We start from the raw sequence: 20,167 nt of genomic DNA on the forward strand, positions 1-20,167 counted from the left end.
AACCTCATATCCATCTTCCTGCTGTCGTAGAATCCGTTTCGTTGTGCTATCCCTTCACAAGTAGACTGATTATTTACTACATTAACTTCTTGACTCTGTGCCTTCTCAGAAACCCATAGCCTTTCTAAATGCCAACACCAAACCCATTCAAATGCAATCCATCAATTTTAAAACCATTCCAACTTTACTTCAAATTCACTCCAGAGATTTACAAATTGAACCTCCTTTGTCTCACAAACTCAGACATCTTACTATTCATTATCTCTGCTCTCCTTCTCAATTCACTGTTGTCATATCTGGCAACACACCTATGACTTTTCCCAACAACACTATTCTTCTTTACCTGCTGCAATAACTTCCTCATGTCCCTATCAACATTCTTTTTTCCCCCCAACTAAGTCATTTGTGCCCACGACTACCACTAGTTTTGACACCCAGTCTTTCCTTTTATGCAACACAACAGTTATTTATTTCATTGTTCCACCAGGAAAGCATGTTTTGTACACTTTTCCTTTGATTCTTTCTTTGTAATACTAATTTCCTCCTTCTTATTCTCATCTGCCAATCTCTTCTTTAGCTGTTTAATATCCTCTTCCAGATATTTCATTTCACTTTTCATTTTCACTAACATATTTCTCCCATACTATATATATATATATTTATATTGAATGGGAGAAGAAGCTTAAAGCTTTCTTCCCAGTGATGAAATATGTCCTTTTGCAACTTAAGTACAGTTGTATATGCATCTTATATGTTATTTCTCTCTGTGTTAACTTATAAAATCTTATGGGCAGAAATTGCATTTGACTGTATCTGCTTAAAAATATAAAGAAGCCAAGCATTTTACTATCACTTGCTATACTAATCGTTGTTTTTTTTTGTTTTGTTTTTTTCAGATTTGAAGATGAAAACCAGCTAGGATGAAAATCCGTTTTTGATATTTATCTGTACTTACATTTAACATTATCATATCATTGGTAGTTGTTTTCTTTTTTTTTTTTCAGACAAATTGTGATCATATCACAAGCAGTGTATTGTTATTTGCATTTATTTCTTTTATTCTTATATCCAAATTGAAAACTGATAATAGAATTATAGTGCTACCCAACCATTGTAAATTAATGGAAATACTGATGGTAATGATATATGAATTGTGTCAAATATCAAAATCTTAAAAATAAATTGATATATTTACAAAATGATGTTTTTTTCTGTGTGGGGGGGGGTGGGAGATTCAAAAGCAAATTTATAGTTTCTCTTCTTTACAACTATTTTCAGTTGTTGTAAAGAGTAATAGAAAAATTTACTAAGATTAAAGAAGTATTATCACAAAAATGTACCTCTTTCTACATAATTTACCAGTAGCATCTGCAGAAAACTTCTCTTTCATGAAGCTGATGTGAATCCCAGGAATCATATTATTAACATGGAAAAATTTTTGATAGAAAATAAATCATTAGTATATAATATATGTTAAAAAATCCTCTTAATTAGTTTTAAATAAAAGAATCTAATAGATTACTGTTATTACCTGAAATCTTCAAGGAGTCCAAGGACTCATCATGAGAGGGCACTCTACTCCACTATACAACTCACTGTCTCTCCTACTGAATCCTCCAATAAATTCTTTGATAATCTGTACACATGAAAAAAAAAATTCACATAGTGTCACTACACACAGTGACACTATTACCATCACAACACTGTCTACCACCCACCATCACCACCGCCACTAATATTTTGTCTGTAAATTGTGTGTGTTCTCTTTCCAATTTGCTCATATGCAGGATGAAAAACCCAAGTTTCTGGGAGGAAAAAAACCCTGCAACTTCCATATGAGATCAGTTAACTCACCTTCAATTGAAAAAAGGTCACAAAAAAATTCCTCTCATCACAACAAGAATCAAACTCAGGTCCTTCCCATTCGAAGGATACAGTGTGCCATTGTTCTTCCAATTGTGCCAAAGCAATATTATTTGTTTTACGTATTTCACTTGAACAATTTATAGCTTGTCTTTTTTTTTTTTCTTCATATGAACTAAATCTCTTATTTGAATTTTCATAGCCAAAAGTAAATATGTTCTGATAAATTCTTTGATAATCTGTACACATGAAAAAAAAAATCACATAACTCCCCAGTGATTCCCATCTTTCCATATACTATGTTAGTTTGACTCCTCCTCCTGGTACAACCTGAAGGAGTCAAACAAGAAATCCCAGCTTTTTGAAGCATAACATTAAAACACTGTTTTTAATGTTATGTTTTCAAAAAGAGGAATTTCTGGGGCTCCATGATACCCATCATAAACCCAAAGATGCCACTCATGTTATGGTTGAAAAAAGAAAACCAGGACTTTACTCTGAAATCCAAACATGGCTTTGTTTATTTCAATTCTCCAATAAGTAGCAGAGTGGTCCACAAGGCGATGAAATTCATCTACCGCCACCACCACTAAGCTTAGCCTTTCCTTTAAGAGCAGGAACATCACTGTATCTCTGTATATTAACTTCTACACTGCTTCCTCCTAGCATGATGGCTCAGTTTCTGTTAGATAAAATATATGCCCTGGGAAACTAACAGGCCCACTGATGATAAGACGTAAACAGAGGATTTGGTCAAAGCAGAATGGTCACACTTCAAAGATTAGCATGCACTCGGCTCAGAGTAGTAGCCTGAAAATTGGTTTTAGAATGATGAAGTTTGGCCCACTTTGATTACAAAGGCATTTTTGTGACTATTTATTATTATTACGTGACATCTCCAAGGAGTCCAAAGACTTGTTGAAGGAAGACACCCACTCCACAACTCTCTGTCTCCACCACTCAATCCACCAACTACAGTGAACTGCATCTACCATTATCATCTACACCAATGCCATCCTGCCCACCACCATCACTAGTATTTTCACAGACAATCACAAACATCCATACCCACAGCCTTTGGGTTGGAGAGCGGATACACTAACCACTCAGCCAACCAGGCTGGCAATTTTAAAAAGAATATGTGCAGTACTCTTTTTGGATCCATTTTTGGTTAAGCAGATTGGTATATATAGTTGATTGTTACATGTATGCATCAATATAAAATTATATTGATACAACTAAAGCTTAAAATGTGGCAAAACCATAAAATGTACTTATGAGTTACCAAATAGTATAAATGAAAATGCTGCACCCTGTAAACATAGTTTTTCTATTTTTTTTCTTTTATTTGTTTGTTTGTTTATATTAAAGAAATACTGCTTTTAAATCAGAAACAATAAACCTGTTTAACTTTGTTCCCTTAATATTTTAAAATAATTAAAGTAATCTGTATTTATTTTTTCTAATATTATAAAAATAATTCCTTCATAAATGCTTAATAAAATTCCTAAAAGAATAATTAAATATGATTAACAGAGACACCAGTAAGCATAGCTGCTGTTTTATGGGAGCTGTCTGTATGCCAGTATAATTTAAGTACAGATGGAATTTTATTTAGTAAATTTTATATTTCTGAACATGACAGTGGGAAGGAAGTGCATGTTAGTGAAACTGAAAGCAAAACTTAAAGATCAAGTTTTGCACTGATTTTTCTCAGCATTTTTAAAGAATTGATGAAATGAAAAGCAAAATGAAGCATCTAGAGGATGAGATTGAACATCTAAAGAAGAGAGAGAAATGTGATGCAAGGGTTAAAAAATAATCATGTAGCATTATATTTGAGATTCAATCATTGCGATTGGATAGGTGTGGTGAAAAACAGGGTATATAAGACATTTGTTTTCAGGAAACATTGAAAAAAAAAAAAACCTGATGATTTACATTGAAGAAAGGAACAGGCATTTGGATTAGTTGTGAACACAAAAGACTTGAATAGTGAAAACAGGACATAAAGAATAAAAAAACAGTGTTGTTGAGAAAGTGGTTAGCATATTGCTACCCAGATATAATAATAGTGAGTTAAGAAGGAGAGCAGATATAATGAATGGCAAGATGACAATTCTGTGAGGCAAAGGGTGTTCAGTTTTTGAATTAATTAAATTAAGGAAAGTTGGAATGGTTTAAATTGATAGATTACATTTTAATGGACTGGAGAAACTGTTGTTTCTCCAGTCCATTACCTGAGAGTGCACAGAGTCGAGATAAAGTTAGTGTAGCACTAAGGATCACACAGAGAGAGAGAGAGAGAGAGAGAGAGAGATTGTGAAGCAGGCTGTGAAAGAACAGGTGGAATATGAGTAGAAGGTTGAAGAAGTAATTATGGCAGGATTGAGTAATCTTCTTCTTCTTCTTCTGCAGCTTCTCCCACTTAAGTGGGGTCACTGTTTGTTATGAGTCTCCTCCACACCTTCATGTCTTGGGCTGTCACCACATCCAAGTTCTTCATCTTCAAGTCCTCTTCTACCAGCTCCCTCCATCTCTTCTTTGGCCGCCCACGCTTCCGCCTTCCTTGCACATCCATCTGCATGACCCTTCTTCCCACATATTCGTCCTCCCTCCTCATCACATGACCAAACCATCTCAACCTTGCCTCCTGTATTTTCGCTCCTAAGTTCGTAACTTTCACTGTTCCCCTGACATAGTCATTTCTCAGATGATCCTTTCTGGTCACACCGCACATCCACCTAAGCATTCTCATCTCTGCTACTTCCATCCTGCTAATGTTATTTTTCCTCAGGGCCACAGTTTCTATAGCATATGTCATAGCTGGCCTCACTACTGTCCTATAAATTTTGCCTTTCAGATTGATTGGCACCCTCTTATTGCATAACACTCCAGCCATCTCCCTCCAGTTCCTCCAACCTGCTTGTATCCTGCATCCCACTTCCTTCTCACCTCCTCCATCTTCTTCCACTGTCGAACCTAAGTATCTAAAGTCTCTCACCTTCCTGATGACATTTCCTTCCAGCTCCAGGTCTGTCTCCTGGCCACCGCCCACTGCGCAACACATATACTCTGTCTTACTTCTGCTCAGTCTCATACCTCTCTCTTCCAGTACTTTTCTCCATCTTTCCAGTTTAGTTTTCGCTTCTTCTCTTGAATCTACACACAGCAAGATGTCATCTGCATATAACATTGTCCAAGGTGCATCTTCTCTCACCTCCTCTGTTACCACCATCACAATATTAAACAGAAACGGACTTAATGCTGACCCTTGATGCAAGCCAGCTGTTACTTGAAAACTTTCTGTCTGTCCCAAACAGGTCCGAACACTTGTCTTCACATTTCTGTACATTTCCTGCACCAACCTGACATATTTCTCCGGTACCTTCTTCTCCCTCAGATACCTCCAGACTTCTTGCCTTGGCACTCTATCGTATGCTTTCTCCAGATCAATAAATACCAGATGCAGCTCCCTTTGTTTCTCTCGATATTTTTCCATCATCTGTCGTAACCCAAAGATAGCATCTGTTGTTGATCTACCAGGCATGAAGCCAAATTGTTCCTTTGCAATCTCCACCTCCTCCCTCAATCTACCATCAAGAACCCTTTCTAGGATCTTCATTGTGTAGGACATCAACTTTATTCCTCTGTAATTTTTACATTCTTGTGCATCCCCTTTACCCTTATAGATGGGAACAAGAGTACTCTCCCTCCATTCCTCGGGTATATTTTCCTGTTGGCAACCTTTCATGAACAGGTCCCACAGCAGGTCAATTCCCTCTTCCCCCAGTGCCTTCCATGCCTCCACTGGAATTCTGTCGGGGCCCACCGCTTTTCCATTCCTCATCCTCTTCATGGCCTCCGTCACTTCCATTCTACTGATGTTCTGCACCATCCCCTGAGAAGGCTGCCCATCTCCTCTGTGAGTCCTTGCATTTTCCTCATTCAGAAGTCCCTCAAAGTATATTTTCCATCTGTTTCTTATGTCCACATCCCTCCATAATACTCTTCCTTCAGCATCTTTGATCTGCCTCACATGTAAGATGTCCTTTGCTGCTTTATTTCTACACTTCGCTAGTTGGTAAATTTTTCTCTGTCCTTCCTTTGTTTCTAATTGATCATACAGATCTTGATATGCCATGGCCTTCGCCTGTGCCACAACTCTCTTGGCTTCTTGCTTTCTCTGTTTGTACACCTCTCTGTCCTCTTCCACTCTTGACTCATCCCACTTCTGCTTTGCCTTCCTCTTAGCTGTCACTGCCACTTGTACATCATTATTCCACCACCAACCCTCCTTCTGCTCTCTAATCTTTCCAGATGTCTCACCAAGCACCTCGATTGCACAGCTCAGGATTACTTTTGAATTATGTTTCCACCAATCTTGTACACTTTCCAGTCCATCCGAAATCCTCTCTAACACTCTCTCCCTAAAACGATTCCTCACACTCTCTTCTTTTAAGCGAAACCACTTAATTGTCTTCATCCCATGGCAACCAGAAGTTCTTATCTTCGATCTTATTTTAAAGTCTGCGCACAGCAGTCGGTGTTGTTGTGCTACTTGATCTGTTGGAATTACCTTACAATTTGTCCCAACCTTAAGATGTTTTCTTCTAGTCAAAATGTAGTCAATTAGTAATGCAATGCATAAAAGTGGAGATTAGTGGGATATGAACGTAAATCAGGATCAGGGAAACAGGAGTAGCCAGAGAGAGAGAGAGAGAGAGAGCTGCTACCCTGCAGCTTGAATGATGGTGTTGGTGGGATGACTTAAAAAAAAAAAAAAGGCTATATGAGGAGTTTGTGTACTGATATAAGGAGTAACAGAAATAAGGGAATTGAGTTTGTTGCATTGATTGGATCATGATTGATCAGAATGCCCAAACATAATTGGTGCAAGTGAAACTTCATTGTCTGAGGATGATGTACTGCCATGGACAGAAATGAAAGGCTACAGAATTTTCTAGAAGGATAGGTAAGTGATGGGGGGAGGGCTATTATTGATAACAGAGGAATTGTAAGAGTGGAAGTTGAAAATGATAGTACATGTGAAGATTTTGAATTTGTTTGGTGTGAAGTTAAAATTAATAAAAGTGTATCTAATAAGATGTTGTGATAAACCAGGGAATGTAGAGAGCATAGATTGTGAAATGTTTAGGCAGCCTGGTTGGGCATGTCAAAAGGTGATCCTAATGTGAAATGTTAATTATATTAATGTGAATTGGGAGGAGGAGATGGTGTATAGGAACAAGGAGAGTGAATTTGTTAAATTCATGATGGATAATTATCTTAAGCAACATGTCATGGAAGCAATGTGAACTTTTAAAATTAGATATGGTGATATTCTCACATGATGAGGTGTCTACACCGCTACTGGTTGGTGAGCGTGATCAGGTGCTAGTTTCAGAGGTTGTCAGACAGAAAAAGGTTACAGTCAAAAGTGATATATCTGGAATTAAAAGGTGAGTGATTGTGAGAAGCTGAATAGACAACTAGCATCAGATAGGTTGATGAGCTGTGGAGAAAAGAAGTGGAAAGAGCATGGGAATTGATTAGGCAGCATTTAACACAAGCATTGCACAACTGTATAGCAAGAGTTAAGTTATACAGTTAAGTAGGAGGGATATGGATGAATGGAATTAGGCAAGTGGTGTTGGAAAAGAATGTTATGGCGGGGGGGGGGGGGCACAAAACAGTTGACAGTGATCAAATGCATGAAGAATATAAAGTGCAGGCTAGAAAAGTGGCAAATACAGTTAAAAAAAGAAAAAATGCAGTATGAGAGACGATTGGCCAGTCAGGCCAAGGGTAATTCTAGAGAATCTTTCACTATATTGCAAGTAAGAGAAGAATAATTATGATGTTCAAGAATTATTTAGAGGAAGCAATGTCTAAATGTATTCTGAGGGTCAGAAGGTTAACTAAGGCAAGTAGGTGTGAAATGATTGAATACAGAGATTAAGCATGCAATACAGAGGAAGAAGACAATATAGAGACAACATAGGATGAATGGTAATAATCAGTTCCATGAGAAGTACAAAGAAAAGGAGAGTGACTTGGTAAGGGTAGCAAAGAGATGTATGAGCAGTGCTTAGCTAATGAAGACAAAAAACAAACTAGGGAGTTCTTTTGGTATGTAGCCATCAAAAAAAGAATGATTATGGAAGGATGATACTGATTGAAGAAAATAGTAAAAGGATAAATGCTGCAAAGGATATGGTAAAAATATAAAGTATATAAATATATACTATATAAAAATATAAATATATAAATAAATATATAAAAATATAAAAATATAAATATAAAGAGCAGTTCATAAAGGTCTTTCATCATTCTGAATGCAATATCATCTGAAGTTTGAGAGCAGTGGAAGAGGAGGAGAGACTGATTCTGAGAGTGAACAACATATGAAGAATTGAGCAAACTTGATGTTAATAAGACTATGGGACTTGATGATATACCATTATGTTTTGGGGGAATGTACTAGAGAATTAATGCTTTCACCTACTTGTTTAATAAGTTACAGTGGGTCAAGTTCCAAAGGATATAATAAATTTAGTTTAATCCTTTATCCAAGTGTGAGCAAACAAAGTTTGCGCCTGAAAGTATCTTCAGGACTGGGTTAAGGTGGTACACACCAGGGCAACTCGTTGCAAAGGTGGAGCAAGCTACCAACACTCCTATCCTAGTATCTCCTATAATGCAAAACACATCTCCTTGCGGATATGTCTATTGTTATGCATTAAGGGAAGGGCCACTATATTGACCGGTTTCGACCTTTATTGAGGTCTCTTCAGTGGGAGCCAGGCCCAAGTCGAGATATCAGGCAGAAGCATTTGCAGGTCATCTCCACCTATAGGAATTGCCAATTGGTGTGCCACCCTTTTTAATAAATTACTCTGGATTTAGAGAAAGGTGTTGAAAGTTTATTTTCCACTTGGTTAGAGTATAATAAATTTAGTTTAATCCTTTATCCAAGTGTGAGCAAACAAAGTTTGCGCCTGAAAGTATCTTCAGGACTGGGTTAAGGTGGTACACACCAGGGCAACTCGTTGCAAAGGTGGAGCAAGCTACCAACACTCCTATCCTAGTATCTCCTATAATGCAAAACACATCTCCTTGCGGATATGTCTATTGTTATGCATTAAGGGAAGGGCCACTACCCAGACCGGTTTCGACCTTTATTGAGGTCTCTTCAGTGGGAGCCAGGCCCAAGTCGAGATATCACCTGCAAATGCTTCTGCCTGATATCTCGACTTGGGCCTGGCTCCCACTGAAGAGACCTCAATAAAGGTCGAAACCGGTCTGGGTAGTGGCCCTTCCCTTAATGCATAACAATAGACATATCCGCAAGGAGATGTGTTTTGCATTATAGGAGATACTAGGATAGGAGTGTTGGTAGCTTGCTCCACCTTTGCAACGAGTTGCCCTGGTGTGTACCACCTTAACCCAGTCCTGAAGATACTTTCAGGCGCAAACTTTGTTTGCTCACACTTGGATAAAGGATTAAACTAAATTTATTATACTCTAACCAAGTGGAAAATAAACTTTCAACACCTTTCTCTAAATCCAGAGTAATTTATTAAAAAAGGGTGGCACACCAATTGGCAATTCCTATAGGTGGAGATGACCTGCAAATGCTTCTGCCTGATATCTCGACTTGGGCCTGGCTCCCACTGAAGAGACCTCGATAAAGGTCGAAACCGGTCTGGGTAGTGGCCCTTCCCTTAATGCATAACAATAGACATATCCGCAAGGAGATGTGTTTTGCATTATAGGAGATACTAGGATAGGAGTGTTGGTAGCTTGCTCCACCTTTGCAACGAGTTGCCCTGGTGTGTACCACCTTAACCCAGTCCTGAAGATACTTTCAGGCGCAAACTTTGTTTGCTCACACTTGGATAAAGGATTAAACTAAATTTATTATACTCTAACCAAGTGGAAAATAAACTTTCAACACCTTTCTCTAAATCCAGAGTAATTTATTAAAAAAGGGTGGCACACCAATTGGCAATTCCTATAGGTGGAGATGACCTGCAAATGCTTCTGCCTGATATCTCGACTTGGGCCTGGCTCCCACTGAAGAGACCTCAATAAAGGTCGAAACCGGTCTGGGTAGTGGCCCTTCCCTTAATGCATAACAATAGACATATCCGCAAGGAGATGTGTTTTGCATTATAGGAGATACTAGGATAGGAGTGTTGGTAGCTTGCTCCACCTTTGCAACGAGTTGCCCTGGTGTGTACCACCTTAACCCAGTCCTGAAGATACTTTCAGGCGCAAACTTTGTTTGCTCACACTTGGATAAAGGATTAAACTAAATTTATTATACTCTAACCAAGTGGAAAATAAACTTTCAAGTTCCAAAGGAGTTGAAGGAAGGCAAGATTGTACTGATTCATAAGGGAGGTAACAAAACTCAAGTTTTAAATTATAGTCCAATCTATGTGTCAGGTGTTGTGGTTAAAGTGTTGAAGAGGCTGGTGATGATCAAGATCCAGAATTGAGTTAAAACAATGGTATTATCTTTGATGGACAGCATGGATTTGCTAAAGAGAGGTCATGTTTTAGTACTCTACTTAGTACAATAAGGTGACCGCTTTGGATGAGGGAGATGGATACACAGTAAGACTTAGCAAAGACTTTTGATAGATTACCACATGATAAGTTTTAGTAAATGGGGTTGGATATTAGACTAGTGCATTGGATTAGAGATGGGCTGTCTGATAGGTATCAACAAGTTGTGTAATGGAGGGGCAATATCCCAGAAGAGGAAAGTCGCTAGTGGTGTGCCTCGGTGGTCTGTTTTAGGGCCACTGCTGTTTAACTTGTATGTTAATAATATTGTGGAAGATTTGAATGGGGTTATTCAGTTGTTTGCAGATGATGCAAAGTTGGGATGAACTATGATGAGTAAAACAGATGTTGTTGCCTCACAAGAAGACTTAAATAAACTGAGTGAATGGACATGGGAGTAGGGATAACAGTTCAATGTTACAAAAGGTAAGGTTTTAAAATTTGAAAAGCAAAGATGGGATGTAGAATTTATTGTTGAAGGTGGAGGATATAAGAGATCTAGGGATGATGGTGGATAAGGATCTAAAATTTAGAGGACATATTGCCAACATTTTGAGGACAACACAACAAATTCTGGCAATGGCAATGATGCAGAGAACACTGACTTGTAGAAGGATTAGATTCTAGTTCCATTGTATAAGGCTCTGATTAGGCCACATATGGACAGATTTAGTCACCTAGTTTTCAAAAAGTTGGAGAGGCTCCATAGGCAGTTGACTAAAATAGTTTCTGACTGGAACGTTGAATATGAAGAACAGTTAAGATGATGCAATTTGCAGAGTCTAGTGGATAGGAGAGAAAAGGGAGTGACATGATAGAGATGTACAAGTTGGTAAAGGGTTGTTATATGGTCGACATTGAAGAGGTTTTATATAAAATGGTGGGAAATTGGGGAGAACATGAGGTCATTCCTGTAAGCTATATAAGGAGGGTGTGAGCAAGAGAGTGAGAAGCAAGTTTTTTTGCATGGAGAGTGTGAATGATTGGAATACATTCTGTGCAGACACCATGCCCAAGAGTATGATGTCTGCATAGAATATGAATCTGTTTAAGGGACAGTATGATAAACTGTGTGTATGACAAAAGGGACCTTCTAGATGAATCTTTGACTCCAAGTGGTCTTAGGATAATAATAATAATAATAATAATAGATGTGTAGGTGCTGATTCCAAAGCAACTGCAGACATTCTCCTTCTGAATTCTTGATATTCAAATAAAGACAAGAGAGGCAGCATGATTTCTCTTCACATAGGCTAAAACCCTAAAATCAGTCATTCATTAAGAGGGAAACAACACTTATTCTGCTGTGCAAGTGCCATAAGGTTTATAATATTTGCTATGAGATGATAAAACATCTTCCACCATCCTCTGTGGTTCTACTACAACTACTTAATGGTCGAATACTTATGGAGACTATGAATTTGGTTTCCATAAGTATTTTACCAACGACAATAAGAAGCAATAGCAATTACCTTCCTACAGCTAGAAAAGATCCTGAGGAATATAGTGCTCATCTTCTATAGTATTCATTTTAGATCCTTTCCTTTAGTGTTACACGGTGATCAGCATTCGTTTTAGATAAATTATGGACTCTACAACCATGTTATAAATAACTATTTTAATTTCCCGATGTTTTGACCTTCATATTAAGGTCATCATCTGGAGTGTATATATATATATATATACATATATACAAAGACAAGCTGAATTACATTTCACACAGTATGCTAAAGAGACAATGATTTGATCAATGGTTATTCTACTGGCATGACCTCTAGAATAAAAATAGAATAAAAAAATAAATAAATAAAAAAATATAAATACAAATAAAAAATACATTATTAATTAATTACTTAATTAAAAACTACATCAAAAGCTATATTCTATTTACGATAAGATAACATCCATAGTATCTTAGAGAGTAAGCAATGACTTTTATATCCCTAAGAAGACTTTATGGTCTCAATGACACCTTCTTCTTCTTTTTTTTTTTTTTTAATTAAAAGTTTTCTCTTTTCCCAAGCTTTCCCAGTTCAAGGGAGAACACTGTTTTGACCATGCTTCCCAAAGGAATGTGTTCCCCAAAAATCAGTTAAGTGTATGACTTTTATTATCAAAGTTAACCCTATAGCTTCCTTTACTATATGCAGAGCTCTCTATAATTATGAATTTACCATTTTCTTGTAATGTGGAGATCACCAGAAGAAAGCTGCAACATGTTACCAATCATGGCTAATTGTCTAAATTTTGGCCACTTAGTAATAAGTTTGAGTATGTACAGAGCTCGACAAATACACTAGATTAACAGAATCTAGCAAGTAAATTTTGTTACTGGCAAGTTACTGTAGAATAGACAAAATAGAATATTTATCATACAATTAAAAAAATAACAAAAATTTTACAACTACAATATAGCTCTATTAATCATTTTGTGGAACTGCTGATGACTTATCAGGACATATCATGGAAAAAAAAAAAGGATAGTAAATTCCTAGGACTCCTTTTTTCACAAGATGCTAATGTTTCATCAACTAAAAGAAGAATGCAAGCAGTTAACATTCTCCTTACCCTATCCTCTACAAAATATGATATAAATCAATTCTCTACTTTATGTGTACCATACACTTCTGTACATAAAGCTTGATTATCAGTCAAAACTACATGTTTTGGTAAAGTAGAATACACTATGAGAGTTGAATTCCCATCAAACAGCAACTGTTGCATTTCACACATCATTCATCTCTAGTCATTATGTCAAAGCAAACAAACTTACTCTCTTCCTTAATTATGCTTCAGAAATTAACTCCTAACCTACTCCTATGAATCAGCACTTTTTCTGCCATTGTAAAGTTCAATACAATACTCATCAGACCTTCCTTTATTCCTTTGTATGTTATTATTATTATTATTCAGGCCTCCATGGAGTCAAAAGACTCATCGTGGGAGGTCCTTCCTAAGAACATAAAGTCTGTCAAGACTCATCGAGGGGAGGTTCCCCCTAAGAAACACAAAGTCTATCATACCACTCTTTAAACTCATTGACCGTTCTCGCTCCCACCACTCCATCAGGCAATGCATTCAACGGTTCAACCACCCTCCACACAAAAAAACCACTCCTTACCCTCTTGCTCACAGTTTCCTTTCGTAACTTCCAGGGATGGCCTCTTGTCATCACTCCTTCCCGCTGTTCAACCAAGCAAAAGAACTCCTCAGTGTCAACCCTGTAGCCACCTCTCAACAGTTTAAAAGTCTCAATCATACCACCTCTCCTTCTTCTATCCACCAAACTCTGCAGTCCACATTCCCTCAGCCGATCCTCATAACTATCCTTGTACAGTCCTGAAACTATCTTTGTCATCCGTCTTTGTATCCTTTCCACAGTTAATTTATTCCCTTCAAATCCTGGGGACCAAATCTGAGAACAGGTAGTCCACGTGTGGTCTGATCAGAGACTTATACAACGGAATGATAACCCTCTTATCTCTGCAGGTCAGTGTCCTTCTCATAATTGCAGCAATCCTCTGTGTTACCTTCACCACCTTTGCAATATGTCCCCTAAACTTCAGGTTTCTATCAATCATCCACCCGAGATCTCTTGTCTCACCTACTTCCTCCAGTATAACTCCTCCCATAGAGTATGCAGCATCCCATCGATGTTTCCCAAATCTCAAGACCTTACATTTTGCTGCATTAAACTGACACCCCCATCCGTTTGCCCATCTATCTAGCTTATTTAAATCCTCTTGCAGGGATACCACATCTGCGCTATTACTAATAATCCTTCCCAGCTTCGCATCATCCGCAAACAACTGAATATCCCCTTGCAATCCACTGGCAATGTCATTGATATAAAGGTTAAACAATATAGGTCCTAGTACTGAGCCCTGTGGGACCCCACTTGTAATCCTCTGCCTCCTTGAAACTGCTCCACCATACACAACTCTCTGATACCTATTAGACAGCCAATCCTGAATCCAGTTGACCAATCTGACATCCAGATCCATGTGCTGCAACTTAAATATCAGCTTATCATGTGGCACCCTGTCAAATGCCTTTGCTAAGTGTAAGAAAATTGCAGTATATGCCTTTCCCTCATCTAATGTTCTTGTAATTTTATAATAAAAGGCTAGCATATTGCTAAAACAAGAGCGCCCTTTCACAAATCCATGTTGACTCTCACAGATAACATTACCCTCATCTGCCCAATGCTGTATACGGTCCCTCACTACTTTCTCCAAGATCTTAACAACTACTGATGACACACAGACTGGCCTATAATTAGACACTTCCAGTCTGTTACCACCCTTATGCAATGGCACTATCTTACCTTCCTTCCATTCCCTGGGCACCTTTGCTGAAGCCAGACTTTCATTGAAAAGCCAGGTTAAAGGCACTGTCAGTTCCCTAGCACATTCTCTCAAAACTCGTGGTGAAATACCATCCATTCCCACAGCTTTACTGACATCCAGAGTACTCAGTATCTGAAACACACTCTCCTCCTGTACCTCTAAACCTCAAACCAGTCCTATCCCTCTAGCATCAAAACTGACTCCTCTAGGATGAAATACTCCAATAAAGTGTTCATTGAACAATTCCACTATGTCCTCTGCATCGATCACTCTATTCCCATTTTTATCCCACAATATCATTCTTCCACAGTCATTTCTCCTCCTACTGGCCACATAGCTAAAAAATTCCCTAGGATTTTCTTTGGATCTTAGGGCCAATCTCCTCTCATATTCCAGTTTCGCTTTCCTTACCACACTAGTCACTCTTCTGGCCTGTGTCTTATATTCTTCATGCATCTTCTCTTCACCTGTCTCCTTATATCTCTTCCATAGCCTCTTTTTCGCATGCAATTCCTGCTTAACATTGTTTATCATCCACTTTACTCCATATTGTGTCCTCTTTTTCACTCCTGGTATACAACTTACCATTGCTGCTAACAAATATTCTTTCACATGCACTAATGATATCCCGGCCTTCCAATTCCTCCCTCCATGAAACTTCCCGAAGTTGACGTCTAAGACTATTATAATCACCTGCATTATAATTCCACATAAGTTCCCGTCTCTTTGATACTCCTACATGTCTATTCATTTTCCAAGTCAAAACCATATGGTCACTCTCTCCAACTGGTGGGAGAGATGTCATCTCAGTTATTATCAACTCTTCTGATGCTATAACCAAATCTAAAACTCTTGAACCTCTTGTTCCCTCTGTTACATGTTGCCTAAGACATTTGTCCCTCAAGAATTCTAGAAATTCCATTCCCCTATTGCTACATGCATCTTCCTCTCTCCAATTTATACTACTGTAGTTAAAATCTCCCATAACAATCATTCTTCTTGCACTTGCCAAACTTAGCTGTCTAAACATCTCCTGGTCCCCATCCTCTGTGCTCCTGGGTCTTGGTAGGCAAGACAGGACTAAATATCCTGTCTTGCCTACCTTTACTCACACCATACACTCTCAAAATCATTTGTCTCACTTCCTTCCAAAGCCTCCACTCTTAGAGGACATAGGTCATCACTTATCATAAGCAGTACCCCACCACCACGCTTTCCCCTCCTATCCTGATGAAAAATGCTATACCCAGTGACTTCTCTTCCTGTTGTTATATCCCCTTCTGTCAACCACGTCTCAGTGATCCCAATAATCTTTGGCCAGGCTGATGCTATCTGCGCCACCAATTCCTCTCCCTTATTCCGGATACTCCTGGCATTAGTATAAAGCATATAAATGCCATTGTTTCTCTACCCAGCATTATCCCTTCTAGACTCCACTGGGCTCAGTGTTACCTGACATCATCTCCCTTCTCCCAAGTATCCATTCCTACAAGAGGCCACCCCTGCTATCATCCTCCCTGGGACACACTGACTCATTCAGAACAGCAATCTCTCCAGATGCCTATGTCCTTCCTCATTCAAATGTAAACGGTCTCTCGCATACAATTCCTCTCTTTCCTCAAATGCACTCCAAGCATCCACATATACCAGTCCTCTCTTGTCACGCATTCTCACTATTATGCCATTCAATATCACCGCTCTTCTGCTCAGCTCATTATTATCATACCTAGGCAACACGCACACTGTTTTTCCTCTCTCTGTCTTCTTCCATACAGCCTCAAGCAAAAATCTCATATCTCTCGCTGCCTGACTTACATTACCACTCAAGTCATTCGTTCCTACCATCACAATCATCTCATCCACCCTTTCACCTCTCTTAATCATAGCCACCCTTTCTATTGTTCCTCCTGGCAAATACTCATCACTCATTCTATCTTGAACACCACAGATCATTGAGTCAATGTGATATTGTCTATTGAGATTACAGTGGATAATATTGCTTGTACAAAACATTATGCTAATTTTCCCTTGTTGACCATGAAAGCTGCTTACTCCATCATCCAGCATAACCACTCTTTTGGATCTGCTACTGTTTCCAGTCAGATCCTGCTGGAATATAGTAACTATCCTGTTTGAACTGGATGCCAGACAATTTGCACTTGAACATATAAAAGGAAAGTGCTACCAACCTATCTAACGTTCTTTACAAACCACATTGATAATTATTGTTGATAATTAACATCTAGTATTCTTTCAAACACTACAATTATTTTATCAATAAAAATGCCTAATCTACATGCTGGATCCCAAACTGAATTGGAATCAAAGAAAATTCAAAACTGAATTGGAACTATAACTTCTGTAATGTCAGCTCAAGCTGTTTCAAATTATTGTTTGTCAGTCCCCATACAGACAGCCTGTAAAAGAAAATTAATCTGTCAGCAGTGGCAGCCATCCAGCAGAGAACAACTACAAGTAAACTTAATGAAATTGAGTCTAAAAGCAAACATTGCCAGCCCAGTCTATATAGATGGAGAGAAAGCTGTTCTTGATAGGCTCTGAGTAGGTCACAGTCATCTTATATACTTTTTTTTTCTTACTGAGAATTGAAGACTCATCTGTGTGCAAGCACTGTGACACTTTAAATTAAAGATGCTGAGAAATTAAATTAATCCTTTATCCAAGTGTAAGCAAACAAAGCGTGCACTTGAAGTAAAAGCACATATCCTTCTATTTCTGTTCCCGATATCATCCTCCTCAGACAACCAAGTTTCACTTAATCCAATTATATTTGGACATAATGACTCAATCAATGCAACAAACTCAGCTTTCTTGTTTCAAATAAATAAAAGCACATATCCTTACAGACATGTATAATGCTATGCACTATAGAAAGGGTCACTATGCAGACCAGGCTTTATTGAGTAACCAGATGAAAAAAGTAAAGGGCTGCTTCATAGGCCTAGAGTAGTTAATATAGGGGTGCAAGAGAGCCTGACAGTATTAGGAGAAAAAAAGACAGATAGATAGCATGAGAGAGAGAGAGAAAAGGCCTCAACTCTTTTATATCATCATATAGCCAAAGGCTATCAGTTTTCCTTTTTCACCAATCTCATATAGATGAACTACCAAAAAACCAATTGAAACTAAAGTGCAAAGATGACTGATACCCAGGTGGTTAGCCCCGTCTGGGTTAACTGCCTTGAGTTGGCCTTCTCTGCCTGGGATTGCTCTCCAGTCATCCTTGCAATTGACTATAAGACTACATTTAATTAAGAGGATGGAATTATTTAAAAAACCTCTTATAGCAAGAACAGATAGAATTTTATCTCCCCCTGGTGAATATTGTGAGTGGTCTACACCATCTAGTGATAAATTTGATATCTCCTAGAATGCTTCTTTCTAAATACAAAAAAACGTCTGACTGAACAATAAAATTTCCATAATACAATATTATAAAGCATTTGGATGTCATGTTGCTGGTTTTCAAATCCATGTTTTTTTCTAACCTTCCATAAATGGTATTTTGATTCATTAATTATAAAAATCAAAATTCTCTTCCCATTACTGACAGGTGGTGAGTATTGTAAAAAAATAACCTGTTCTGTTGTAAATAGTGGCATGCCCAACACATTACATAATCTGTTCCAAATACACAGAGCAAGAGGACAACTGTAGAATACATGTTCTACTGTTTCCAATTGGTAACAGATGTCACAGATTGGATCTCCGACATTAAAGTACCTCCATTTGATGGCATTGACTGGAAGATGACCATATGCAATTCTCCAAGCAAGATCCTTCCTGTTAATGCCATCAAAGAATGTCCATTTCGGAGTGTTTTAGCAGTCTTAGAGTTAAGTACAGAGTGTTGTAGTATTCAGTAACAATCTCAGCTTTTGAATCTTCTAATCATTTTGAACCTTATAATCATTAACTCCAAACAGGGAAAGATGAAAACCCAAGTAGTACCAGAGAAGGTCTGCACATGTCTGATTAGTTTGCAATATTTTATGGATTTTTGAAGCTGTATTGCTTAAATAGCAGAATTTTAAGACTGTAAATCCAAATCCTCCATGCTTTGTTGATAGTTGAAAAAATTCCTTTTTAACTTCTCGGTATCAGCTAAACCAAAAAAATGCACAGTTTACTATATAATTGCTTTTCTTAAGTTTCTGTGATGTCTGTAATATTTATTATGTACAACTGAGCAGGAAAGATTATGGTTTTGAGTACTATGGCTTTAGAAGAAAAGGAGAGTGGCCCTATTTTCCCATCTTCTAACATTTCCAAGTTCTTGTATATAAGTTCTTGGACTGGTAATATTGGGTAAGTGGAGAAGGGAATTCCAAGTATAATGAGGGGGTTCTCTCTTAGGGGTTAGTCCAAACTTTTAATTTTGTCTTGTCTGCATTAATAATTAATCCTCTGCTTTTGCTGAATTTTTCAAAATACCAAAAAATATATATATGGAATCATTATCCTTCAAAGTTCTGACTACATAATCGGCATATGCTAATACCTTATTTTCCTTTTTAGTTGAAGGAACTGCTATTCCTTGCACAGCATGTGTATGGTTAACTTGTTGTAAGAAAGGTTCAAGAACCAATGCAAAGAGCAGTGGACTGAGAGGGCAACCTGGCTTCACTCCTTTTTGAATTTTTACTGGGTCTGACAGAAACCCATTAACTAGGAGGTGGGTGGTTGAATTGGCATAGGCGCCTTTGATAACAGATATCAGTTTTTTACCTACACCAATTTGCTGGAGGATGTGGAATAGAAAGGGATGCCGGACATTATCGAATGCTTGAGTAAGGTCTACTGATGACACTGCCATCGACTGCTTTTTCGTGTTAATTAAGCGGATTAGATCATGTTGCAGAAATAGATTAAACTCTACTGCTCGACCTGGTACTCCATACACCTGTGTGCTTTTAATTATATATTTCATTCCCACTTTGAGCCTGTTATTGATAATGCAGAAAAATATCTTGTAGTCAGTATTAGATAGAGAAATAGGTTTCCAGCTGCTGATTGTGATCTCTATTAAGTTTAGGAATGAGGACAGTATGGCTTGCTACAAATTCACTTGGTATGTGTCCTGATGAGAGAAAGGAATTAAATAGTGTAACTAGAATGGGAAGAATAAAATCCTCACGATAAAGTTCTATCCCTAGACCATCAGGCCCTGGGGATTTTCTTGTCTGGGATTCTTTATAGTCTGTGGTAACTTCAGATGCTGTAATGAGGCTGTCAAGTCCATCTTGGATATGAACAGGAAAGCCATTAATGTTCCAATAGTTATAATTTCCAACAGTACTATTGTCTTCAAACAGATTTTTGTAGTGTTTTTGAAAGGAGTCAAGGATAGCTTCAGT

The 20,167-nt window shown here is 37.9% G+C and overlaps 1 protein-coding gene across 2 annotated transcripts in view; it reads left to right on the forward strand.

The window, feature by feature from the left end:
- LOC150099492 (prosaposin-like) overlaps positions 1-1,199 on the forward strand; it is a 149,064-nt gene extending 147,865 nt beyond the window's left edge. For both annotated transcript variants that reach the window (XM_090403867.1, XM_090403866.1), the window contains one exon: positions 897-1,199. In XM_090403867.1, the coding sequence (XP_090259993.1) occupies positions 897-902 (6 nt within the window). In that variant the 3' untranslated portion in view covers positions 903-1,199. The remainder of the gene's footprint in view (positions 1-896) is intronic.
- The last annotated feature ends 18,968 nt before the right edge of the window (positions 1,200-20,167 follow it).

This window comes from Typopeltis vanoorti, chromosome 14 (genome assembly GCF_054136105.1).
Source record: "Typopeltis vanoorti isolate ZY-2024b chromosome 14, IOZ_Tvanoo_1.0, whole genome shotgun sequence".
NCBI lineage: Eukaryota > Metazoa > Arthropoda > Arachnida > Uropygi > Thelyphonidae > Typopeltis > Typopeltis vanoorti.